This window comes from Epinephelus moara, chromosome 19, assembly GCF_006386435.1.
Source record: "Epinephelus moara isolate mb chromosome 19, YSFRI_EMoa_1.0, whole genome shotgun sequence".
NCBI lineage: Eukaryota > Metazoa > Chordata > Actinopteri > Perciformes > Serranidae > Epinephelus > Epinephelus moara.
Window position 1 is genome coordinate 32,304,178 of NC_065524.1, and position 27,351 is coordinate 32,331,528.

Sequence of the window (27,351 nt, forward strand, 5' to 3'; positions counted from 1 at the left end):
TGGGTGTGACACCCCTTATAAATGCGCTCCAGTTATCACAGACTCTCTGAAGATGCAAATAATTCCACTGTCACTGCCTGTGGCTATTAGCGCTGACCTTTGTGAAGTGGAACTGCAATGAAGCTAATTTGCATAGAAAGGTGCCAATTTTGCGCCAAATGTATATATGTACCTGATTTAAATATGTGCAAATAGGAAAGGAGCACTCTGTTTTTGCTTGGCAGCGCAGTTAGGAGTGCATTTCACCCTTTGCACGTGCTTTGTCTTATTTGTGAAGGTTTAGCGAATGCAAAAGCCGCACAATCCTTTTGTCAATTCGCCCGTGAGTATCTGTCTTTGGCAAATGGAGATATCCAGAGCCTGACAGCGCTGCAATACTGAGTTACTGTCGCTACCATGCTTGGATAATTGCTGTTCACTGGACCCCTAATAGATTTCGGGACCCCATAGGGAGGATTCCCACCCCTGGAGTCATTGGAAACCACTGTTAAAGTGGCTCCCAGTTTATTGCTTGAAGATTCTACGCAATGAATCTTCACTGTGAAGTCAGGTATGTCTATGTGTCTTCTACACGCATTGAAGATTCACTCTTCATATAGTTTTATGTTCCTGCACCTTTTAAACCAGGTACACTGGCTGAGTTTCGCGCCATTCTCCAACTGAAACGACTGAAATCTTGGATTCACATCTCTTCTATGAAGCCACAATGTGAATGCAGCATTGTGTCACAACATTTTTAAAGATAATGACATAATACAACAAGCATGCAGAGGGAAACACACATACTGCAGACTAACAGACAGACATCATACAGACGCACACACACATGAAAGAGGCCTCACTGCTCTGGTCAACTACAGGACGCAAGAGGTTAGAGAACACTTAAGCAGTAGTACAGAAGAGAGACACACATTCTGCAGAGAGAAACGAATATTAGGTACAATACAGCAAACATTAAAGGTCATGTGTGTATGTTTATGGATTTTAGTGTACAAGGGATTATCTTTTGTGAGCAGGAATGCCTGTGTCCAAACCCAAGTGGCCTTGAGCAGGGCGCTGCATCACTACCACCCTTCAGAGGTGCAGCACTGTAACATAGTCTGACCTTCGTCTGTTTGTGTGTGTGTTATATCGGACACAAATTTTGATTTGACTGACTGCAATGTTTGAGTGTGTGTGTGTGTGTATTGTACACATGTCTGAAAACAACGAAAAGAACAACAACATCACAGAGGACCCTTATCACCATGACAACCACAACACCAGTTAGTGAGGCAAAAGCCAAGGCTGGAACAAGAAGAACAAAATGAGCAGTAACAGATGGACGGACCAGAATAGATGGAACAAAACTGTGAAAGTGAACAAAAATACATGTTGTACATGGAGCAGCCAAAACAGCCAGCACTCTGGAAAATGAATAAATAAATAAATAAATAAATAAATAAAGGAAAATGAATAAATAAATAAATAAATAAATAAATAAATAAAAGAGACAGCGAGGGCCCAGAAAGCAAGAAAGCCAAAAGGAAGGACAAGGACTTGTCCTTCAGGAACGGATTAAAAATCAAAGCGAAATATGGAGAGAGTTAAGAGGGCGGTATAAAAAAAATAAGGCAAAAGGTTAAAGAAATGAAGACAGATTAGATATATAAAAAAGGCCAATGTGCTGTAGGTTGACAGAGGGAGAGGCCGAAAGAGAGAGAGACAGATAGAAGGAGTACTACCAGATTAGATCTCGCGGTATAGTAGAGCTCCTCAACACAGTCCAGATAGGGCTCAGATTCACACTGGTCAGCAAGACAGAGCGAGAGAGACCTCAGTTAATACATTAACCTGGACTGATGGAGGGAACGGGGAGGGGCGGAGACACGGATGCAAGAGAGAGGATGATGGATGAAAAATGGATTAAGGCCAAAATGGGCTCTGAAGTCCGTGGGTCAGCAAGACAGAGAAGGAGGGAGATAATGTAATATTAATCTGAGGAGAAGAAGGGGATGAATCGGGGTATAACTGGAGGGAGGGAGGGAGGGAGGGAGTAAACTGGTGAAGATGGGTGTTAAAAATCAGCAAAACTGAGGAGGAGAGACATTAATGGAGGTTGGTGCTAGAGTGGATGGTCCGGAGGGATGGGGGACAGATGCTCTTCTGTTTGCCCTGCTGTGATTGGTTCTTACGTCATCAATTGTCCATGATAGGGCAAGGCAGCGCAGAAGTTGCTGCCATCATTGTGGATAGTTTAATTTGTCAAAAAACATATTTTAGCGGGGCTGAGAAGCAGTCACAGTGGCTGAGAGGAGATCCAGGGCCTGCAGAGCATGCTGGAGGCTCCACATCCAGGGGTGTGTGGACACTGGAGGACAGCCGACAGCAGGCATTGGGCCACAGGCACGAACCCCACAGACCTCTCGCCCTCCCTCTGGTTCTCCAATATGCTCTCCGGGCTCTGGCGCTCCTCTCATCTGCCATGACTGCCTCTCCAGCCTCGGTAAAGCCTCCAGCATGTTCCACGAGCCCTGGTTTGACTCTCAGCCGCCTGAATTTATCGCACCGCCCCTCAGCAGCCTCCAGTCAGCCCCACTGACCCAGGCTGTGCTCTGCTCCTCCGCCAGAGAACCAGAAGGAGGGATGGAGGTCAGCAGGGTTTGTGCCCATGGCTATCAGCCCTCTGTCGGCCTCCCTCCAGCGTCCACGTGCCCCTGGATGTGGAGCTGTGGTCATTTTTTTCCGGGCATCTCATGCAGCTGCTACTCGTAACACACCCCTCCCCCATTCCTCGGGACCATCCACTGTAGCATCAACCATAAATTAAGACATTAATATATCATACAAACATGCTACATGAAGCTTAAAAAATACAAAATAAATACTGATAGCTTTTTGTTGCCTCCTTCAGTGAACAAATGAAACAATTAGTAGCCTCCGTCTTATTCCAGTGGTTTTCTTGGTGGTATTTCTTTGAATTAAGACCATATGTTACCTTAATCCAGGTTCCAGAGTGTTGCTATGGGTGTGTTTGTTTTTTTGTTTAGTATGACACAGAGGTTAAACATGCTGAAATCTACTCCAGCCATGGAGTCCTTGCCCCATCTGCGTTTGCCAGAGTCTCCTTTGAGCAATGATGCCACAATATGCTGCTGCTAATCAGTAATCATGTTATTAATATTATATTAAAATGTGGTAATGATTTATTGAGTTTACAATGCTACACATAGCACCATATTCCTGAATGAATGGATGTTGGAGAGCTAAAAATCACAGTGGTCAGCACGACAGAGAGAGATCCCACGTTATTATATTGCTTTCAATGAGAGGGTAGGAACTGAAGGACGAAGACATGAATGTATATGAATGTTGTAAAGACCTACACTGGTGACTATGTTTCCTGACATGAGTCCAAGCTAATGGATAAATAGACGGAGAGAGAGAGGAAAGAATGATTATTTTATGATCGATTTTCTCACTTTAAAGGGAGGCGGAATATAAAAGGGAGTTGGTGGAAAAAGTGCAAGTTGCAAAGGAAGGACAGGAAAAGTGGGAGGGAGTGAGGGAGCAAAGGACTTCAACAAGACACTGTGACTGTGTGTGAACCCTGCACCATCCCATTGGTCCACAAGCAAACACTTCGTTCAGCAGTTGTAAGGCTTCATCCTAATACAGCCTTTACCCCTACCACCTAGCCTGTGCCCCTTCGTGCCCCACGCCATAGTCTGTATATAAAGATGGTGAGGCGTCTCCACTTAATCGCACTGTACAAAATAAAACCAAAACATCCCGGTTACAGCTGCTGCCATTTTGCACTAGAGAGTCTGCTCAGTAGCAATCTCAGTGGCATTGAGTTCCCACCTATGCAACCATCCAACCCATCATGAGCAGCCCCACTGATCACGAACGCACCGATTGGCACACACAGCTGTCAATCACGATTTCAAACCCTCTTTTTATAGCATCAAATAACTTATTGAACTAAACTTTAAAGAAAGCCGAACACTTGAACATACATTAGCGTGATAAGAACTACCTAAAATGACAGACACCATTTTTGGGGAAGAAAGTAATTTGATATGTACTTTGATCTTTAAGTTTGGCACATGATCTATCCGCTAACCTGGAGGGGACAGGGTTTATGACCTGCAATTGAGATGTTCTGGCTTCACTTTTGGGGAGCTGTCATGTCATCCATCTTTAATACACAATCTATGTCTCACGCTTAGGTGTAGGGTGTCCTAATTCTTGTTGGGACAGAGGGGCTCGGCAAAGTGTAACAGCTACATGGTCCTACGAACGGAGATTTTTCAGAGGCAAACCCCAAACCGAGTGTTATGAGAAATTCCTGGCAAGATGGCTGCACAAGCAATAAAAGAAATTCAAAAATGTATTTTCTTCGATTGGATATCGATTTGAAGATTTAAAAATTTCCATCGAATTTTAGTTTGTCATTTCAATGTCCTATGGTCCTTTTATTTCTAACAAGCTTAACAACAACAAAAACGGTAGTAGTATGCTGATGTCTCCGAAACTAATGAGCTAGCTAACCTTAAATTTGTTGCTGCTGATTCATATATGACAGTCCCACAATTTGACACATTTCAATGTTGCATTCCTCTGCTTTGACGCCCAAATGAAGTCAGGTCCACCAGCGAAGCTGCTGAACTTGTTACCACTCCTCTAGTAAGTGATATTAGGTAGGTACAGACTGGCAGGGTACGTAGGAGCATGGGTTGCTAATGTACGCCTACTGAGCACTGCTAATGGTCTGGCAATAAAGCGGTGATCTCATTTATTTGAAGACTTGTTTGACTGATAGTGTAAAACTCAAGTTGTGAACAAATAGCAAATGTCCATGCTTTTCTATCCCAATCAGATAAATGGTAAATGTCATTGTGATCATATCATCATTGCCTTGGTCGCATCTCTTTACCTAAACACCATCGATGACGTATCAGGGTCTTGAAGGATTGTCCCATTTCATAGGTTAAGATTTCAACCACTACCCCCTGTCACTCTGTTCTGAGGGACAAAGGGAAACTCAAAAACACAAAATGGGATTGGGCCTTGAAGTGATGGGCAACAGCAGGGCCAGTTTCTAGAAAAATCAACTTAGCACACAGCAGCCACAGCTCAAACAATACACATCTTATCAAGGTCAGTGCTGACAATAATGCCAAAATCCAGCCTATTTAAATTAACCATTTTCACGCTAACAGTATGCACAGACACATCAGCCCCTACAGTTCTGTCTAAGCTGGTAGATATGTGTCCATCCATCCATGAAAATCAGGAGGCACTATTGTAAGAAAGCTAATCTCTGCAGTGCTTCACAGTTCTAGTGTCCGTGTCAAAGGCTGTCAGTCAGTGTTACCACCGTGCCAAAGACAAAAGGGAGACAGATACTCCTTGATGCAAATACATCCATACGTCCACTTTCTGCTGCATATCCAGGTCTGAGTCATGGTGGCAGGCAGCAGATGTTCTCTCACTGCAGCCACGTTGTCCAGCATTCACAGAGGGATCACGAGGCAATCCAGGCCAGGTGGGACACATTATCCCTCCAGCATACTCTGGTTCCATCCAAGGGTCTCTTCCAATTTCAACATGCCCAGAATTTCCCCAAAGAAAAGCATCCTGATCAGACGCCTGTAGCATTCAGCTTGAGTACTGCAAAGCCAAGGAGCAGTGCTTCTACTCTGACCTCCATCTGGGCATCTAAGCTCCTAACCCTGACCCGAAAAGTGAGGCCAGACACTCAGTGGGACAACCCTACTTAAAATGCCTCAGCTTTCAAGCTACCATGTGAACTGTGGATGGGCTTCATTCGTTTTGGTTCCACACAGACTGACAACAACATGGATTGGTTGGGGTACCTCCTGTGAGCTGGTGAGGATCAGCCATGCTGATACTGGTGAAGTGACACAAACATACTCTCACTCCCTCACACACACTCATTCAAACATATGCCACGGCTAACAACTCACCGGCTCATGATGAGGCTCCGTCTCCTTTCTCAGGGGAGGATCAAACTTCACCTGACCAACTGAGAAAGAGAACGTCAGAGAGAGAAAGGAGGAGGTCAAAGAGAGAAAACACAGAGGCAAAGGCATGAGATTGTAGAATACTGTGCACACAAACAGTTAGGGAGTGCTGGTGGCTTCTGTTTTGTTCACTTCGACCTTGTGTATGAACTCACAGTTAATCTCCGACAGCGTCTTTCCCTCCCTGGCGCTCCTGCTGGTGGAACGAATACGATGAGGAACAGAGACCGGAGACTATCAGGAAAGAGAGGGCACACACACAGAGTCAAAACGCTGCTCAAAGAACATACACAGTGTAGTAGTTTACACAGTCCTTGAGAAGATTACAATAGGCCTTAAAAAAAAATCCTTCTGCTATTTCCTGTGGGTGGGATTTGATGACACAGCAAAACAGCCAGCCGCACTCTGCAACCAGACAACCAAAACATAGCAACACAGTCGACGGGACACACAAACCTTTCCTGGCAACGACATCAATGTTTCCCCTTAAATCTGTCCTCACGAGTCCCTGTAAGGTCACATAGCCTCTTTATATAAATGCTAGAGGATGTTAGAGGATGTCCATACTTACTTTGATGACATATGTTTTAATGTAGGTGACCCATGTGGCAAACAGCTGACCCCGACAGTCTTGGCACTGCACACTAGCTAATAATCTGCACTGTAACCAATGTCGTGTCCATTAAAATGTATTGATTCAACTACTGTATGTGATGCTAGTAGCTGGTGTCCTCTCTGGTGTTTCATGGCCACTGTGTGCATACAAACTGGTCATTCACGAATGAAACCACAGCAGCCTGCACAATGATACAGTATTCCCAAATTCTCCTTGACTTCATGTCTCTCGTATTTAATCTTACGATGTAAGCTTATCCTTGTAGGCAAGCTAAGAACCACAGCAACCTCAAACCATGCTTGTAACGCACTGGCAAAAAACAAACCAAGACAAAAACGCATCAATCAAAACCACATCCGAAACAGACCAGTCACTTTAAAACCACCGTTTATAGGTGTAATCATCACCATAACACAGAACTCATGGTTAGTAACTGTAATGGCAAAGGAAGATGAAGATGGCTGCCATAAGTGACATATCTGAGAACTCCCCACCCTTTGCAAAATGCATCCTGTATCCTGTGTTTCCAAACTGCCAAATCTAGAGATGAGTTTTGATCTTTTAATCAGAGCTGGGTAAAACAATGCTTACTGTCTATTTTAAGATGCTCAGAGCAACAGACGGGAAAATTTACTTTCACTTTCACAGATGTTCAAATATTTTCCCTAAAGTAAAAGTTCCTTCAGCTACTAGGTAACTATCAAACCACAATGTCAACACTGTTTGTTTGAAGAAAAGCTAATGCCTGCACACTTACACCATCCAAGTGTTATCGAAATATTGTCTTTTTCCAACTTCTGTGGCATGGAGTTAGCGTGCAGGTATTTTTTCTTCATTTACACTGTTTTCTACTTCTTACAGCTACTTGATGCGCGTGTAATTTCTCTCCTTCAACACTATTTGTTGAAATACAACCTAATCTGGATGTGGTCTGGATGCATTATGCTAAGGAGTGTGATGATGTCACGTTTTGGTAGCCATCTTCATGAACCGAGCCATTTCTTTATCAGCCGGCCGCGGCCACAGAACTACAATGAAAAGAGCTGATGTTCAGTGATCTCCTACGGTTCAGCCAAGATGGCAATAATGTTGTCATGGAAGTGGGCATGGGTTATTTTTTAGTGTGGTCAGTGTGCGTCACTACAAAACTATTATATTTCTTACAGCCATATAGGTGAAATAAAGGAATAATTTGAAATATTGGGAAATATTGTTTATTCACTGTCTTGCGAGAGTTAGACGGGAAGGTTGAGACCACTCTCGTGTGTATGGTAAATATGAAGCTATAGACCAAATTACTGAACGTCCCGCTAACAATAAAAATCACTTCCAGGTGGGCAACTGGCAACTGACTTGAATTGCAGAGATACGTGTTTGTAATTTTTGTTGTCATTTTCAGCCGTAACTGTAACATTTAAAGAAACAGTGTTAAAACATAATGGTCAGACATACCTGGTGTTCTTTCATGTACTGTGTTGCTTTGCTACGATCTTTGATAAACTAAGGGCGCATTCACACCAGGATAGTCTGGGGGAATCATTTCGATTGGGCAGGGAATGCCGAAAAATTTCATACCTTCATTTGTTTCGGTTCACTTTCACACTGCACTTTTAAAATTGAACCAAACTGCCTGGACAACGCCACGCAGTTACAACAGCTGCTCATTTGGGGGCGGTATTGCTCTAAACGACCACTGACCAGGAAGAAAAAAAGCATGAGGAAGAAGAAAACGGGGCTCATCGACTGGCCAGGACCGAAAACGGAAATCCATTGTGGGTAGCCACAAGAAACTGCGATATATAGTCCTTTAACCATATATCAATAAGCGCCTGCACCTCCTCACTACTCCACGTCTGCCCACGAGACATTTTCCAACTTTTTCTTTTTTAACCTCTGCTTCCCCCGGTTTGTGCTGTTGGCTTTGTTTTTTTCTACCCAAAATGCACTGCGTTCTATGTCACTTCCTCTCTTTGGTTTGCTGGATAGTCTGTTTGCATTTCCCACTGTAGGCAAACCGCACCAGGGCTCACTGGCAAGTGAACCGGACCCCCAGTNGCCCACGAGACATTTTCCAACTTTTTCTTTTTTAACCTCTGCTTCCCCCGGTTTGTGCTGTTGGCTTTGTTTTTTTCTACCCAAAATGCACTGCGTTCTATGTCACTTCCTCTCTTTGGTTTGCTGGATAGTCTGTTTGCATTTCCCACTGTAGGCAAACCGCACCAGGGCTCACTGGCAAGTGAACCGAGACCCCCAGTTTTCAAGCGGACCAGGGTTCGCTTGTTTGGTCCACACCAGAGTTCGAATGAGCATTCACACCACTCCAAACGAACTGAACTATCCGTGGAAGCGGACCAGGGTTTGTTTAAAGCGGACTAAATAGCGGCAGTGTAAATGCGTCCTAAGTCTACCAGCCCGAAAGCTAAGCAATGTACTGCTGTGGACATGGGGCTGCACAAAAACATATTTCAGCCACCTAAAAATGCTCACAAGGAAAAAGAAATCTATATCAGTTTAAATGTGCGCTATATTTAGAATATTTTCTCCACATTACCTTACAGCTTAAACCAATCGAGGCAGGAGTAGATCAGCAACTCTCATATTCTGCTTAGTAAAATGACTGTTTTCGTCAATGGTGTCTTTGCGATAACGGCTTCAGTTCCCTTTTAGAAAGAGCTGACCGATGGCAAGATAAAGCGGTGAAAATATTCTAAATATAGCGTACATTTAAAGTGATACTGATTGTTTTAAGTGGGCCTTTTTTAGGTGCCTAAAAACAAACTCACTGAGGCAGCATTTGCTCAGCACCATTTCAATTTATGTACGTGATGTGAGGGTTTTCTATCTGGAAGTTTCTGTCAACAAACATGATTCGGTCTATAGCCAGCAGGTGGTTGGCTTAGCATTGGATAGAGGCCGGAAACAGCTAGCCTGGCTCTGTCCAAAGAGAACAAAATTGGTTGTTTTTACACATTAGGTTTTATACAGATTAAAAAATGTTGCGTTAATTAGTGAGCTTTAGAGGCGCTATAAGGCAGATCTTGTTCCCTTTGGACAGAGTCCGACTGTTTCCCCCATATACATGAGAGTGGTATCAATCATCTCGTCTGGCTCTTGGCGAGAAAGTGATTAAGTGTATTTCCCAAAATGAAAACTAGCAACAACAAAAAAAACACTACAACAGCCATAAAACAATGGCAGCATTCTTCAACAGGCCAAAAATGCATCCATGTGTAAGTAAATTAAATGTTTTAAAACTATGAAAACTGTGATTATAAAACTATATAGTTTTAATTGTATAATTATATTTAAAAAATGCATGTAAACAGAAAATCAGTGACATTAAACACAAGTGCTCACTGACATGGTGAACTAATTATACAACTGCCACAGTAATCCATCAAGGCTCTGATAAGTCGCATGCCGACGGCAGTTTCCATGACAGCAGCAGGAGACACTGAAGTGAATGGAAATCTGTTCGTTCAGTTCTGTGGTCGTCCTCCAAGTGAAAAAACAAATGACAGTATCGTTTGTGTTAGAATGACATCACTGCAGACACCGCAGCCCAAACTGGTACCTTCCTACGGGCCGCAAAACGGGGTGCACGTCGAGCACCGGGGCTTATGGGTAGGAAATGACCCCTGTACTTAAACTGAGGAGGAGGTAGAGGGTGGGGGGTGGAGACAGAAAGATAGCAGAGAAAAGGGAAGGGGGAAAGAAGTAGAGAAAAGTAGAGAGAAAGGAGAAGTGCTACAAGGAGGAAGAGAAGAGGAATGAGGAAGAAGAGCAGACGAAAAGAGAAGATAAAAGCCAAGGAGAACAAACAGAGCACAGAGGAGGCGAGGAAGGGAAAGAGGGAGAAGGACAAAGAGCAGAAAGATGAGTCACATGTGCCGGGGAAAAGAGGGACTGAGGTTGTGGAGGGTGAATGGCGGTTGATGAGGGAGGAATTTAAGGAACAAATGAGGAGAGAGAAGGGCACCATTTGAAGGGAAGGAAAAGGAGCGAGATCCAGCAAAAACATAATCACTACTCTGCTGACCCGTCTGCAAGCTTCATGACACGTCTGAAAAGCAAAACCTGAGAAGGTCAAAGGTTACCTCTGGCTCAGGGTCATCGTCGTCAAAGTCATTGAAGGTGCTGTGGTCGGGGTTGTTGGCTTTGTCCAGCAGTTCTATCGCCAGCGTCCTGCTGAGAGGCTGCGACACAAAAGGGTGCTGGAAGAAAGCCAAGAGGGAGACTTCATTATTCATGTGTTCACACTCAGTCTGACCGATATTTAAACACAAAGGTATTAACGTGCTCTTGTGTGACAGGCTGTGACAGATGTTTGCTGACTGGCTGCTTATCAGAGCTTTCATTCAGTAAATTACCATCTATTGACCGGCCTATTAATCGATGTCTAATCACTGTGGCTTTAGTGAGAATGTATTTAACAGCCAACACCCTGTAATTAAATATTATCACAGGTGGATTTTATTACTGGCTTCTGTTGTTTACATCTTTATGTTTATGTAATAAACAATAAAGTTTTTATCAGTAGAAGCACACACCTGGTGTGTATGACCCGTATTTTATATCTAATAAGCCACTGTAGTAATTCATGCTTTGTATAGTTTATTGTGGAAATGGTTTAATCTGTAGTGTGTATCCATAAATACCAGTACAGCTGGGATGGGTAACTTTACATGGACTAGTGTTTCATTGCTCACCTGCAGCAGTTTCTCAGCTGTGGGCCTCTTCTTTGGGTTCTTGGTGAGGGCGAGTTTGACAAAATGGTGGAAGTTATTTGTCCTGTCGTTCAGAAGAAAGAGGGAGAGACAGAGAGAAAAAGAAAATAGGTTTATCTTTTGGTCGGCAACAAGCGAGTATGGTGGTGCTTCTGTAGTAAATGTATCATGATGTATAGTGAGGACAAAACGATATCATGGACAGGGTGGTCTCTTACCACTTGACTTTATCTTTCAACTTGGGAGGCTGGAAATTACTCTTGGTCATTAAGAAGAGAGCCCTGAAGAAAAGGAGAGAGACAAAGATTAAGTCTTTACAGCAGAGAACTGACACATAATGGTGTAAGAGCCTCAAACTACGCTGGTTTATGACAAGATTATAAGATAAAAGCTACCACTGATGCATATACATCTGCCTAACTAAGATATCCGCTGGAAAAAGTATTTTTTTCATGGACCATTTATTGAGTTACTGAGTTATTACAGACACCGCTAACAGCTAACAGCTAGCGGTTAGCCCAGCTAATCTACGATAAGCATGTTATTAATTACAAAACGTGCACACAAAAATACATCAGCTGCAGTTCCACTCTGCTAGCATCACACTATCACAACCCAACCAGGTATTAAACACACATACACACACACACACACACACAGACTCCTCTACCTCATGGGGTGCAGGTCAAACATGGGCGGCTGTAGCTCAGCCAGCTCTATTGCAGTAATGCCCACAGCCCAGATATCACACAGCTGGTTGTAACCTCCTTTCCTCTCCACTGCTGCTACCTCTGGAGCCATCCTGTGGAGAGACAGAGAGAAGGAGGGCATGAGAAATACTAAGAATAAAACAAAAAAAAGGGAAAGAATGGGAGTAAAAAGTCTTGTATTGTTTTTTACCAAGTACCAAATCAGGTTTAACAGCTACACACATGAACAAAATGTGAATTTTCTGCAGTACGAGACCCAAAAATGCTTTTCATTCCTGGTTTGTTAGGGTTTTGTAAAGGAGTCTGATTCTTCTACAGCTGCCCTAGAAATCGTCAGCTAACGCAATAAATACATGAAACATGTAGGAAACACACTGTGGTACATCCCTGTTGTATGACCAATTATACCTGGTTCACACTGTATCATTTTAGCCCTGTTTTCCCGCTCAGACAGTTTTCGGAGCTCTCAGACAAAATCCCCAATTAGACGGAATTTGGCGTTGCAATTCGGTGCTCCAGCGCTATGTGAACTGTTCAAAGATACAAGCTGAGGGGCTCACTGATGCATCGCAGACGCTCTCCAGATATCTAACATGCTAAACATGTGGACCCGTTGGGGACTTTGTCAGGAAGCTACAGCTAATGAGAGCGCAAGACATGGGTTAAGAACACAGACAAGTGGTGCAGCAGTGCTTTGAAAGGTGTGTGAGCCTGTATATTTAACACTGTATGCAATGTTTTTGTAAGTTATTAGCATAATTACTTACTTGGAACCGTGCTTTATCAATTTTTGACTTTGAGATTTTCTAGTAAGAAACTCCCCCACCAGCCCAAAGTGGTGGTCCGACCCTTGCACCACTTGACATTGAGGATTCCTACTGGTGAAAGGCCTTGCAGTGCTTGTACTGTGTGACCCTGTGTCGCTGGTTAGTCATGTTGCGTGAAAACCACAATGACTTCAAGACTCACAATTACAACACAGCGAGTTGTGCAGTGTGAACAGTAGAGCGTTCTGATGATTTAAAAGTTGTGCAATGTGAAGTAGCTTTAGGCAAACTCCCTCATATTACCTGACATCAGATGATTTATTGAATTCTCACATTCTCCCCAACTGATCAAAGGGCTCTAACATCCAGCAGGAAGTTGGATTTTTATACAGTTGTTCTGCCTGCATGGATATCCATACGCAATATCAAGGGAGCTGATGGAGGAAAAACAAACAACTAACCAGTACGGAGTTCCGATGAACGACTTCCTCTTGGCTAGAGTTGCTGTGATCTGGGCCGATACACCAAAGTCAGCTATGGAGAGAGAAAAGGGGGGGGGGGTAAGAAAAAAAATGAGAATAACATGAAAAGGGAGGACGAAGAAAGGGAGAATGTGATCAGGAAGAAATAAATAAAAAGTGGGAGAGTGGGAACAGAAATGATTGTACGAAGGGGAGGACGGAGAAGAGAGAGAGAGAGAAGGAAACCAAGTCAGCAAATGAGGCGGTTCAGACTCAGTCTCCTGAAGCAGAAGGTGATTGCAGGAGCTCTGCGTGTTCCACTCACCTAGTTTAACATAGCCGTTGTCTGTCAGGAGGATGTTGGCTCCCTGTCAGAGACAAACACGCAGCGCATCAGCATCCAACACAAGTTTCACACTTCAGGTCAATTCAAATTAACTTGAGAGGCGCACAGCAGCGCTGTTAGCTGCAAAGTGGTTTGTCATTGATCAACACAGCCTGTAGCTATGAATCAATAATCATTCCCCCGACACAAACACCACAAGCTGTGTCGCAGCAATAATTTAAAGATCAATTATCATTTCAGCATCACTGTATGTGCCCTTCTCCTCATTAACAACATGTTAAATTAATGTTGAGGTGATTTTTGAGGCGTCTGTGTTGCCATTGTGCTGAACTACGCTACACTGACGAGCAATATTCAAACAGGAAGTGACTCGGAAAGGCCTTAATAATTTAAAGTTTTGCTGACATGCATATTTCATACAGTGTTCTCCAAACTCACCTTGATGTCTCTGTGCATTTTGCCTTTATTGTGTAGGTAGTACAAACCCTGTAAACAGAATCACAGCAGTTGGTGTTACAGGCGCTTGCAGGAAAAACATAAGCAGAGATCAAAATGACAACAGGGCACTGAAAAACAGAATAAAGCTCAATTTTTAAATATTTGTCAAAGAAGATATTTAGATATGCAATTGCTGGTTAAATGAAAATCAGATGTTTGGGAGATTGGCTCAACTTACAGTTGGCACATCACGAGTGTCTCTGATAGATGACTGGCTCCAGTGTACAATGCTAAACTCTGCAGTGTTTCCTCTCTAATTTTATGCAGCTGTGGTGCTTTGGGGAGTAGTTCCAGTTTGGTTTCAATATTTGTTTATGTCTAATTTATGTTTCAGTTTGAATGGATGATATATAAATTTTAAAATGCACATGTAGAGCACAGTTTGGTCTTTGGACTGTAACATACAAATCTAATTTCTTTAATAGCTCATGGTAGTTTTCTGACTTTTAGGGCTGCCCCCCACTAAGACTACTCCTAGTCGTTTAGGCTCATTAGTCGACTAATCGCCTGCACGTTTACGATATCAATTTAATTATTAAATGATATATTTTGGTGGTTTGAGTTGAAGGTGTGAGAAAGAATAGTATCAGTAACATTGTTAACACTGTGCTACATTACAGAGAAATACAAAACCGTACTAATGAACCTTCATTAATATAGGCCTATATTTTATCTACAAGTGCACGTCACACACTGAGCGAGCCGCCTGTTAATGACGCTGTGGGCTAATGGGCATGTAGCTACTTCCATGTTTCAGATGATACATCATGTTTGTAGTCGACCAATGAAGATGAGTTTACATATCACCTTGGGTTCGTCCTTCACCTTCTCAAAATGATCCCACACTTTGGATTTCCTGCCCGACACGTTATTAACTAGCCTGTGGAATAACCGCAGGTACCAGCCCTGGAAATTAACCTGACTCCTGTCTGACTGCTGAGCGTGGACACTTCCTGTGTCTGTCCTTTCAAATTAAATTCCCACATGGTCCAGTCATATAGGTTTGGATTTATTTTGATGAGGTGCAGCTCCTAACAGAGTTTCACTTTTTGTTTTTCCTGCATTTTGCCAACTAATAACCTTTCGGGTCGACTAACGTTTGGTCGACTGTTTGCGGGCAGCCCTACTGACTTTAACTATGTACAGCAAGTAGCTAAGTCTCACTCAGTGGAATCAATGCTAATGTGTTAGCATGAAGCTCTAGAGCCAGTGAACAGCTGAGCTTGTTAATGATTTTGGTGTCCATGTTTTTATCATTTTACAGGAAAAGAAAGTGAAGAAGTTCAAGCTGAGCAGATGTTTAATCTCCCAAGACATGGCCATTAATTTCGTCAAAAATATAATTACACTGACAATTAATATGCTGCAAACGTTACCTGCAGGGTCTCCCGTGACATGTAGGCTATCTGTGACTCTGACAAAGGCCCGGTTACTGGAGGAGTGAAACAAGATGCAGACAAAGGAAAGGAAAACAGAGAGATGGATATCACAGAGTGACAAAAGGTAAAACACCACAGTTAACATCAAGTGTGTGTGTGTGTATGTGTGTGTGTGTTTGGGTGCAGGTTGTTCTCACCGTGATAGATATCCTGCAGTGAACCTCCTCCACAGTACTCCATACTGATCCATAACTTATCTCTCCTGCGCGCACACACAGAGAACAGTCAGTACATCTTCACTCATACAAGCCAGGACTCTGCTCTCACCCATCTGGCTCTGACTGTCTCACACACACTAGCTCATCTCTCGTTTCTCTCTGACAAACAAAGAGGCGTACATGCTATAGTACAAAGCTTTAATATCATCATTCATTTGACACACACTTACCGGAGATAACTGCCAAAATAGGCTACGATGTTGGAGTGTTTACAGTCCTTCATCATTATAATCTCCTGCTGGACGACAGCAAAGTCCTCACCTAGAGACAACATGTGTACACACACACAAATTATTTTCATAGTGATAAACTGGTAACATAAAGGTCCAGTGTGTACGACGTAGGTAGATTTAGTGATAGAAATGGAATTTAATATAATAAGTGTGTTTTCTTTAGTGTATAATCACCTGACAATAAGAATCGTCCTGTTTTTGATACCTTCAAATTTACATAGGGAGTGGGTCCTGGTGCACAAAGTTTGCCATATCACACCACCATGTTTCTACAGTAGCCCAGAATGGACAAACCAAACACTGGCTCTAGATAGGGCCTTTTGTGTTCTCGCTTTTCCCCCATCGGCCACTGTATTTAGCAGCTCCTCCACAACGTGCAGCGTCAAAACAACACTGATTTGTAAGCTGAAATTGCTTTATCCAGTGGTTTTACTGGTTTAAATTATTGCGTCTGATTATTTTGGAGAGGAAGAGAACTAGTTTGGCTCCCTGTAAAAACCTCCTGAACACCTGGATCTTTAAGTTATCACCGAAAAAAGGTGAGCAAACGCTGCCGGGCAAGCGGCCCATTTGGAGAAGAAGAAACCTTGGCAGATAATAAAGAGTGGGAAAACCTCCTGAACAATAAACACTGAAGGAATCCTAAGCGAGAGTTTGCGCTTGGCACATAAGAAAAGTTCAGCTGGCTGCAATCTGCAATCCTCACCGCTAGATGCCACAAAATCCCACACACTGCTCCTTTCAGGCTTGACATGGTTGTCATTATTTACATAGCAACAGAGAAGAGGAGAGGTGGGTTTGTTCTTGGATTTGTGTTTGTGTCAGTGTGTGTGTGGCTAAAATATGGTGGCAGACTCATGGAGGCCAGTGCAAAAAGATGGAGAGCAGCAGAGCAGATTTCAACCTATTTTCCTTTTTTAATTTCCACACTTGAAGACCTCAAATATTTAGCAACAGCGCGATGATACATTCCCCCACTTCCTGTGACTCGTTAAGCTTTTTTTTCTTATGTTTTCCTTTCTTTACTGGAAGAGCGGAAGAAGGAAACCATGCAGCACTTGAGTGTAGGAAAGAGGTTTATAAAAAGGAGCCTGACGAAGGAAAGAAACGCTAAATAAAAAAAAAGGTAGGGGGGACAGGAGAAAGGAAAAAGAAGAGAATAGAAGGTGATTGAGATAAAGGTTGATGTTGGGAAGATAGATCAGCAAAAGGGGAGATAAAGGAGGGTAAAGAAAGATGAGATAACTCACCCGGTTCCAGTTTGATGACTTTGATAGCAGCCAGCTCTCCTGTGTTGACATTACGAGCCTATAGGAGGGGAAGAGAGGACATGAGTTATTAAGTTACAGACACCAGGTTTATGTGATGTTTAGGAAATCTGACAATCCAGCAAAGAAGCTGAACCTGGCTCAACTTTTGCCACAACGCAATGCGATGTCATCAAGCAATGTGTGTTGATAATCAGATAACATGAATGCTGCATTTCTCTTCACGCCTGACATGAGGGATAAACTGATTACAGCTGTGATAACTTGTAAAATCCCGTCCACCTGGTGGTGTAAACTAGTTTTAACTAGTATTTAACCGTCAAACTCATGGATCTGTTGCTCAAAGTGGCCTCCTTGGATCATATTTCATCCTCTCATTAACGCAGCCCCCTGTGGAAAAGGTCATACAGCTATGATGGAGACATTTCCACGGGAGAAACAGCAGGTATGATGGAAAAGTGTAACTAATACTTTAATTCAGAGAGGCTGAATCCCCTTTACAAAAACCTATAATCCATTTGTCAGACACACAATCCCTCATCCTTTATCTTATCGACACATCTGATGCTTTTAAATGCAGAATCAGCATCAGAAACACACTCACTGTATTTGTCCTGAATTACGAATGCTATGTTTCTAATGCAACTAGCAAGAATACTAATTATTCAATGTGTTACCCCCAACCAGTTCAAAGCAAATTCCAAATACCACAATTCATGCATAGCTCATTCACAGCTCATTCACAACCCACGGTCAGATAAGGCGGGGTGACGGAGGAATGTGTCGACTTCAACAGGAAATCAAGACGGTTTTTCCTGTATTCCTGAAAAGCTGACATTTGTCGTAAAGCGGGATTTCTGCAGGATACTGGGGCTGATTGTCTATAAATAGCTGAGCTGTGTTTACATTTAGCAGCAGCGCTGGCGAGGCGGGAGGGGAATTCTATATGAAATACACATGAATAAAAGATGGCCTTTCAGAGGGGACATGAATTGCTTCTCTCAGGCCAAGAATGTGCGAGTGTGTGACACTGCAGAAGTATGTGTGTGAGAATGAGAGAGCGTGTGTGTGTGAGAGAGAAAGACACTTAAAGTGAACTGATGGAACCAAGACTTTCAGCTTTTGAGACAAAATAAGAGCTTCAACACCATGAACATCCTGAAGTTATGTGTCATGCCTCAAACACTTCTGGTGTCAGAGCAGAGACCAACAGATACAGAGACGCCCCCATCTACCCCGATGCTGGCTGCTGCCTCACCTGCATATTTATCCAACATTAGAGGGGAAGACATGACATTTCACATTCTGGCCTGTTCACTTTATTGGACAGGTGGAGGATAAACTCTTTTATAAGAACACAAAAAAGCCCCTGGTATTTGAATCAATTCCATTTTGATATTATCACACGAGGACAGAGATTTTCTCCAAATAAAAAAATATAAGGAGCATTTCAATTTCCGTTCTCAGATGTTTGTACTAAGTGACTTCATCTCGATAAAGACAAGACTAAAACTACTTAGAATATATGTAGGGCTGCACCTGACTGAGAGTTTAAACAGGGTTCGCCGAGACGTTTAGGGTGACAGCTACCCTCATGTAATACAGTCAGTAGCCAAGAGAGCTCTACTAAGTTCTAACTATGCTAACGAGGGATTGAAATGTGCTGACGCTACACGTCAAACAAAAGCCGGAGACTTTCACATGAAGTTGCTGTGAGCTGTAAATTCACCACTTCTAAGCAGAAGACAGAAGATAACGTTATCTCAGAGCCTGACAGGGCAATGCATCTGTTCCTCCAGGCAGCTGCCTTCGTCTCACTCAGACTTTTTGTGGGTCTGGGTCCGCAGCTGCCTGTACTGAAGAGCAGCATGAGAGCGAGGAGTGCTCACTCTGCAGCTTCATCAGTGGGCACCGCAACATTGCCAGAAATACATTGCATACTGACTGACAAAAACAAACAAAAAGGAATCAGCTGCTCGACTTGAAGAATCTCAAGTCAATTGAGGGGTCTCCATTACTGAAGCCGCAGAGAAAGCCATTCGGTGGCTTTAGATAAAGAGGGTGAGCTGTGGATTGCTGTTGCCGGGACTTGATCAACCCCGGATGGGTCACCTGGGTGAGGGGGTCTGATGTTGAAAGACCTGAAACCCCCTATGACCCTGGGAACATCACTGGTGATGCATCTCAGCGCATCCTAGAGATGTATCTTGAAACCAACTGATGATTAAAAAGTGCTGGGGGCGCTTATCCCTCTGGCCCAGGGCAGTGATTCTCAAAATGGGGTCTGGGGACACCCAGGGATCTGTGGCACTATACCAAAACGTCCATGAAACATTCTCTAATTCAATTATTTAAATTATCATGACATGAAATCATTTAACACATTGTATTTTATTTGAAAACAATCTGAACCTGCCTTTCATTTAGCCTATGTAAGCTCTTAGAGTGAAGCACTTGACTTCACACCTCTTTTGAAATGTGTGTGTTCTGAAATGCACTTCAAATTAGCCCTTATCTCTTGATTTGCCTTTTATATTTTGTTTAGGTACAGTGTTACCTGCAGCTAATTGAACTGAAGCCAGCTGCATTGTTATTTGGGTATTCTGTGCTGAGATGCTGCAGATACTTTTAATACATGTCTAATATCTCTTACACATTTCTCTTGTGTTTTGCTCTTTCAAATAATTAAAGACTACAGAAGCGTAAAAAAAAAAGGCTAAGTCAAATCATTCCAAAGGACGTACATGAGTGGGTCCACTTCCCGCTATATTTTCTACAGCAGTGTATGGGTCACGGTCCAGCACAGAGCTTTTATTCTGAGATGTTTCCTGCTGTAGAGTGAGGAGTAATGGACAGCTACTTGAGATAGACAGCAAACCAGCTTGATGACATGACAACACATGTATGACGCTGAATATGGACCTTGAACTAAATCTGGACCCTGTGGCTGGACCAGTTGGGAACCACTATTCTACAGTATCTTGTAAGGGGTTCTTGGCTGAAAAACAACTGAGAACCTCTGACCTAGAGGTCTGAGACGCTCACTATGTACACCCAATGTCTCTTGTTTGAGTCCAGCCACAGACCTTTGTTGCATGTCATCCACCATCTCTCTCTTCCTCATTTCCTGTAAGCTCTTTACTGCCTTCTAAAAAAAATACCAGAGAAATGCTTAAAAATCAAACGTGTTGTACATTAGAAGGACAAACTTTAGCTATAATTGAAGGAAGGCTTGCAGCACTGGCTTCATCACTGCCCCTAACCTACTGCAGTATCATCATGAGAAGTTTTGACAAATGTCAAACTCCATTTAAGTTCTCAGTGATAGGATGATGCATTATGTGCAGACTGTACTGCTTAGTCAGCACGAGCAGTGATAGCCACCATGGCTTGAGGGAAAAAGAAAAAATGGCACCGACAGAACCTCAGATTTCACTAACAAGGCAGTACTGCCCACACAAGAGCATTGCACAAACACAACAGCCAAGAGAAGACACAATAAAACAAAGAACTCAAGGATAACCACAAGAAAAACAACTGCACTATCAAAATGAATCAGTGATATTAAAGGCAAGAGCAGATTTTTTTTTGTTTTGTCTAACAGGAAGGCAAAAGACTGTCTCAAGAGGAAGATCAAGTGAAGAACAAGAACAGAGGCAAAGGGGAATGACAAGAGGCCGACCCACGCCAACACAAAGCTGCAGCGGGAGGGAGGAGATACAAAGAGACGCAAAGACAGAAGCCGAGTGGAGAGTAGAGACAGTGTGTCTTCAGTCAGCAGACAGAGCAGAGATGACTCATAGCGCTCGGTGCCACAGTTAGTGGCAACAACACACAGCCTGACTCGACTCGACTGAAACATGCCGTCTGGTGTGACCCAAGGGTTGCAAGTTTGATCAACGACTAACTAGCAAAGAAACAAATCACATTACCTGCACTCGTGTGCTAATAATGGTGGCTGAGATTTTCACAGTACCATATCTCAGAAAATATCAGGGTTTCACAGTATACGGTGAAAATACTATTATAATCATCAGTTACAACAAAAGGGTTTTTTGGTTGAATGAACCCTGCCCTATTTGGTTTGGTTCAATTGAACTCAAGTTTGTTTGCCCCCTAAGTGCGGGGCGTTTGGGCAGGTGTGAACACAGCAATCACACTCAGGTGTGCAGCAAAACAACCAGACAGAGACCTTCTTGAAGAGGTGGTCTCAGTCCGGTTACAAACGAACTCTGGTGCGGTTCGTTTGTGGTGAGAACGTGTTCCGACCTGGATGTGAAGCAACTGCAGTCACATGACACATTGTTTGGGTTAAACATGAGCATGTTACAGTCCTGGAGGATTATTAATGTGCACCTCCTCCTGTACTGCCTTAATATGCACATTCAGCACATCCAATGCATCAAAACATTGTTTTCTAGTTGGAGCCGCGCCTCGTTTTCAAACTGTATGGTTTGACTAAAATGAACAATGACAGCAATATAGTCCACGATGAGCAGCGCTAAAATCAACCTGCGTAGTTGTCCCTCCATTGTGACATTAGAAAGTGTCACATTTATCTTGCAAGTGTACTCTTCTTCAACGTTTGCTTTACTTCCTGGATTTTTACCACATGGAAATTCTGACCAATCAAGAGCAGCTTTCTCACACAAGGCATTTGATCTGGTCTGCTTGTAAATGCTGCTGTGAGAACATGAACCAACTCTAGGCAATTATACAACTTTGTAACAAGATTAGTCCCTGATTCAGACCAAAGCAAGACAACTCTAGGTCTGAAAGCTCCGAACAGTTTTCTTGTACGAATAAATAAATGACGACCTCTTTGGGCTTCTCAGTGTAAAATTAAAAAAGCCACAACACGGCAGACAATCTATCATTCTCTGACATTTCAGAAACATCCTTTAAGTGATGGAGCGATAACTGAACAAACACTGATCTACCAAATCATCAAACAAACAAACCACTGAATCTAAAGAACTAATCTTATTAGTTACATTTAATGGTTGTAAAAACAAAAGTTATTCTGCTCATTTTGATTTACTCTGGGTGACAACTCCAAATCTAACAGCTGAAATGCCATGTGAATGTATGACTGATGATAATACCAGTACACTGACAAAGCCTGGGAGGGTGACTGTTACATGTTGAGGCACAGATGACTGGGCGTGACCGTGACACAGGGCAACAGGAAAGTGATTAAGGATGCCATGTTGGGAACAGAGCTCACTATTCTTAAAAAAATATATTTATTTATTGATACTTCTGTCAATTCAGCAACAGAGTATTTGTATTGATACCAAAACAATACACTGAGGGAAGTATTTTTCCTTTTACAAAGAGGCCTATGGCTGTTTAGGAACTTGTAATAAATTTAAAAAATGAAAATTATCTTAAAAAGCGACCAACCAATTTAGAAGGTAGGAGCAGGGAGTTGTTTCCATGCATCGTATTGCCAGATGAGCACAAGCTTGGTGTGGGCTTCTACTACTGTAACACAGTAACGGAGAGACTTAGCTCATATCCATCATTAACACCTCTATTAGGCTGCGTGAGAGTGTGTGCGTGTGTGTGTGTGTGTGTGTCATATACTCAGCATATGGCCTGCTCAGTGGAGGATCAGTGTGGCATTTCACTCTCTCCTCTCTCTGACCATGAAAAACAAACAAGACCAGCCTAAGCACAAAGCACCTCAACATGCTAATCATCCCACTCAGCGGGAGCTGTAATCCATCACCTACTGTAAGAACACACACACGGGGGCATTGTTTGGTTTCGTTCTTAGGTCGCTGGCTTATTGCACTTTGCACGAGTGTTCCTTCACGACAGCTCTGACAGACTCTCGTATCATTTACAGTTAATCTGGTCTTGTGAGGATGACTCCTGGCGGGCGACTTGTCTGATAAGGTCAGGGGTTACCTCAGGTTAGTGGTCCTTGTAGCAGAGATAAGTCACCTCAGGTCACAGGTTCTTGTCTGAGGATTCACCCACTTACTCTCTGATATCCTCAGTCATATTCTGGATGGTTTGTTGTGATACTGCAACATGCAACTTTTCACTATTTCATAAACTTTGTTAGATACAATTAAGGCTGTCAAGCGATTAAAAACAAATTAATCTAATTAATGACATGCTCTCTGATTAATTAATCTAAATTAATCACATGCACGATTTTTTTGACTTATGGGCATAAAGGGTATGTTAGGTACATATTGAGTCCATGCCAGACATATTTTGACAGATTAAACAATAAAAACATTAGAAATTGGTTTAAGTTCATTACGGACACTTCAAATTAGAGACTAGACTTTCAATTTAACCAAAATGTTTTCACTTTCATTGGGGAAGGATAAACTAAAATGTCTGAAAAGCAGATTTGGTGGGTTTAATAGGGTTGTTTACCCTGGTTCCGAGAAATCTTTAAGAACACCCTATGATAAACCCTATGAATGAAATTTTAGCAAGCTCATTACTGTCTCTCTCATCCTGGTCACCTTCTCTCCTGTGACGGTGTCACACATTATGTGGGACGACTTGGAAAACTTATCATCAGTCTGTCTCTTGACATTTTCGAGCCCTTATTTAAACAGACAAGTTCACTAACGGTTTTTACTTCTAACAACTGCCGGGGGGTTGTTCACACTCACTTACATGTGTAGAAGCAGCCAGAGCCTTCTGCTGAGAGCCACGGAGCAGCTCCACCACAGTGGGTCGGGGTGTTAAGGCCTGAGGCAGTAACTACTGCAGGAGTTGTTTATTCACTTCCTCCAACAAGATTTTTCCGAGAGATTTGAGGCTTTAAACCGGTGACCTTCCAATCACAACCATGCCTCTCTGACCTTTAAAATAAGTGTTTTGCTAGCTTTCTACTCACTTACTGACATTACATGGTAACACATGCTGACATGCTTTTTCCAATTTTTATATTTTGTACTTCCCAGTGAGCACACCGCCCAGGTTTCGTATTCAAAATAAATCTTATCATTCCCTCCCAGGAACTGAAATGTCAACAATTTATGGCTATCACCTATTTGCAAAAGCATCTTTTAATTAGTATAAATTGAGTGTAAAACGTAATTCATTTGTCATTTTTCGTCACAATGCTGAAGGCACAACTCTGCCGCTTGTTTTTCCAACAGAGCTCAGCCTTAACAGCCACACAGCTCAACCATTAGTGACACATGGCCCCAGGAGGGGAACAGGTGAGGCGAAAACGCAGTGAAGCATTTTTAATTAGCACACCTGTCTTCCAACAAAATAACCACTCGCTCAAGCAAAACACTCACAAACCACAGTCATCCAAAACCTCTCAGGGACACTTTAATTCAGCAAAGCAACTTTACCTTTAAGCTCTCAGCGCCTTCTTCCATACACTGCGAAATCATCCACCCAGAGGAGTCATTGCACCCAGCATTCACTACTGAGATCCTTCTTTCTTAAAGCAAGTGTTGCCAGTTGCAGCATTATGGCTTTTGTTTCCAATACAGCTCAACTGGGCTGACAGCAAAAAACTGATATGGAATGAGTGAAATCAATGCCAGAGGCAAGAAAGAAAAAAAAAAAATCACAGCGCTACTGCTGTTTAGTTTGAAATTGAATCCTGAAACAACTTGAACTCATCACCCGGCTCTTTTAAATTATGCCACATAATTTGAGAACATACTTGAAACAAGGTTGAGGTTAGTGATTCAACAACCAAGTAATCTTACGCTCTACCAAAGTTGCATTTGATGAATGTGACTAATTCTCCCTCTGTGCCAGTGGCATCCACATTTGGTGTTGGCCTGTGAAGTCACATACCACACACTTCACACACTGCTGCTACTCTGACCCACCCAAACAGCGTGTGTGTACAAATGCACGTACAGTGCGTAGTTGCTGTTACAGAGGAGTCAGAGTAAAACACATTTTTTTCCCACATCACGAGCAGCGACAGCCCAAACAACACACATAAATATCCCTGCCACCCTTCAGTGTTCATGTAAATGTTTCCTCAAAAGCATTCAGCTGGTTATACACAATTATTTAGTCCAAGTCAGGTTTGAGCACTGACAACTCCATCACATGAGGGTACAATCTCAAAATAGGAATTGGCACTTGTGCTAACATGGTTAACAAGAGTTATACCCCGGCAGAGGTATGAACACCAAGGTGCTCAAAACAAGCCACAAAGACTTAATCACTGCCTGGTTACCAGTGATGAGGCAGACTCTCTAATTCATTTGGGTGTCAGCCAACATGGACATGTCCTCATCCATAAAGATTTCTACGCATTATTGCACTTACAATGCAGGCTGGTTACAGAGGGATTCAGACCCTGGTGACTGACAGTAACAGCTCCTCTAATTCAGAGGAGTAAAACCTGCTGAGTGAAGCGTTTCCAGTTTAAAAGCAGCAACACAGAGCTGTAAATGTGTGTTTGCAGGGGAAGGCCCACAGACTTCTTCACCTGTCACACCATTGTTCCTTTTGCGTGGACCCACCCTGCAGAGAAGTGTCACACAATTCACCATCTGCACTGGAGACATTTTGCAAACCAGCAGCTTATCCTCGAAGACATTTTGTTAATCACTTCGTACAGTAAAAAAAAAAGGAGCAAATACATACTTCTGGGTCTTGTATTTAACAATATTAATATGGATAAACTGTGCTTTAAATAGCTGGTTAAGCCCTGGCTGAAGATAATGTTGGCTTGGCTGTTTGTTTACATAGCTAAAATACATTAAGGGCTTTGAGCAGGAGATTGTCATGTCACTTCTGACAGACTATGAAGAGGACTGACTATGGAATATTTAACTATTGGCTGTGAATGCATCTGTGCAACCTTGAATTCAGTCTACACTTAACATCAGTACTTGATTGGGGGCTATTTGAGTTCCCTGTTTCTGGGCCTTTAAAGGTACAGCCAACTGTGCAGAACTTTCAAAACCGGCACTACAAAGCTGGTTATCAACTTGTTCAGTCAACTGTGGGTTTTTCTGTCCAGCCATGAGTGCGTTCATGTGAAAGAGGCGGAGCTGTTCATTATGAGCGACATCATCAGAACCATGAATGAAGCAGACTGCTGTAAATCATATGAGATAAAATGGCACCGAAGCTTCTGCAATACTTCTGGAGACAGTAAAACGTCATAAAACGTACTCTGTAATCTTATCACGGAAATGTAGAAATACTGAAAATACTATCCATGTGTAGGTACCATTAGGCTTTAGGTGGCATTAGTATAGAGTATTCTTTGTTTTTGACATGGATGATGATGAATATGTCACATAAAACACCAGACTGTTTCTGCTACTGAAGTACAGGGTGTAAAAGTATCCTAGTTAAGGACTGTTGAGGTCAAGCTGACTGAATTTATAATAAATGGAGCCCAGTAACAGTGTGTGGATTATTTGTTTTCATAAAATATATTTTTTCCCAGCTCTCATCACACAGGTGTCTCGTGTTATTTTGAGTGTAAAATAGCAGCACTGTCAATACAGCCTAAAATAAATTTTGCAAAAGTTAAAATCCTGCTAAAATCATGTGTTTAGTGTGTAAACGATCTCTCCATTTCTTAGAAGCTCTGTTTTACAACCCGTGGAAACAGAGCTCTGGAACAATGAAATGACCTACTATTACTACTGACCTCTAACAACATATAGGTTACTCTTTTTTTACCTGTCACTCCGGACTTTTGTCCATGGATACTTTCTTAGTCAGTGATCTGATTGGTCAGAGGTCTGGATGTTGACAGGCTGTGATCTGATACTCTGAACATAACCTGCTCTGGAGGAGGTTAGCTGTTCAGCATAAGTTACCACTGTGATTTATCCCGGTAAAAAGAGAACCAGCTTCATAGTACTGAAAACCCAGAGTTATCCCTTAAGTTACCTTGCTAACTTCAAATTCTGCTTCGCAGTACAGGCCTCAGGCGCCACACCATAAGCAGCAGGCGTCCAAGGAGACACACCCCAAAACGCAAATATAAACCCCTTTTACACTGCCAGATTTTCCGCGAATGTTGGGCCATTTTGCCGGCAAGCTGCGAGCGTTTAGACAC

General features: G+C 42.7%; 1 protein-coding gene across 11 annotated transcripts in view; it reads right to left on the reverse strand.

Moving 5' to 3' along the window:
- The window catches only part of LOC126407084 (mitogen-activated protein kinase kinase kinase kinase 3-like), a 53,406-nt gene that overhangs the window by 18,665 nt on the left and 7,390 nt on the right, over positions 1-27,351 (reverse strand). For 5 of the 11 annotated variants that reach the window (XM_050071759.1, XM_050071763.1, XM_050071762.1 and 2 more), the window contains exons 2-16: positions 17,295-17,352; positions 15,982-16,072; positions 15,731-15,795; positions 15,531-15,586; positions 14,095-14,142; positions 13,636-13,678; positions 13,311-13,383; positions 12,043-12,174; positions 11,591-11,653; positions 11,355-11,436; positions 10,743-10,859; positions 10,220-10,294; positions 6,185-6,263; positions 5,973-6,031; positions 1,725-1,787 (exon numbers count right to left, since the gene is read on the reverse strand). In XM_050071759.1, the coding sequence (XP_049927716.1) occupies positions 1,725-1,787; positions 5,973-6,031; positions 6,185-6,263; positions 10,220-10,294; positions 10,743-10,859; positions 11,355-11,436; positions 11,591-11,653; positions 12,043-12,174; positions 13,311-13,383; positions 13,636-13,678; positions 14,095-14,142; positions 15,531-15,586; positions 15,731-15,795; positions 15,982-16,072; positions 17,295-17,352 (1,104 nt within the window). The remainder of the gene's footprint in view (positions 1-1,724; positions 1,788-5,972; positions 6,032-6,184; positions 6,264-10,219; positions 10,295-10,742; positions 10,860-11,354; positions 11,437-11,590; positions 11,654-12,042; positions 12,175-13,310; positions 13,384-13,635; positions 13,679-14,094; positions 14,143-15,530; positions 15,587-15,730; positions 15,796-15,981; positions 16,073-17,294; positions 17,353-27,351) is intronic. The other 6 variants (XM_050071764.1, XM_050071758.1, XM_050071761.1 and 3 more) reach the window with 3 other exon arrangements.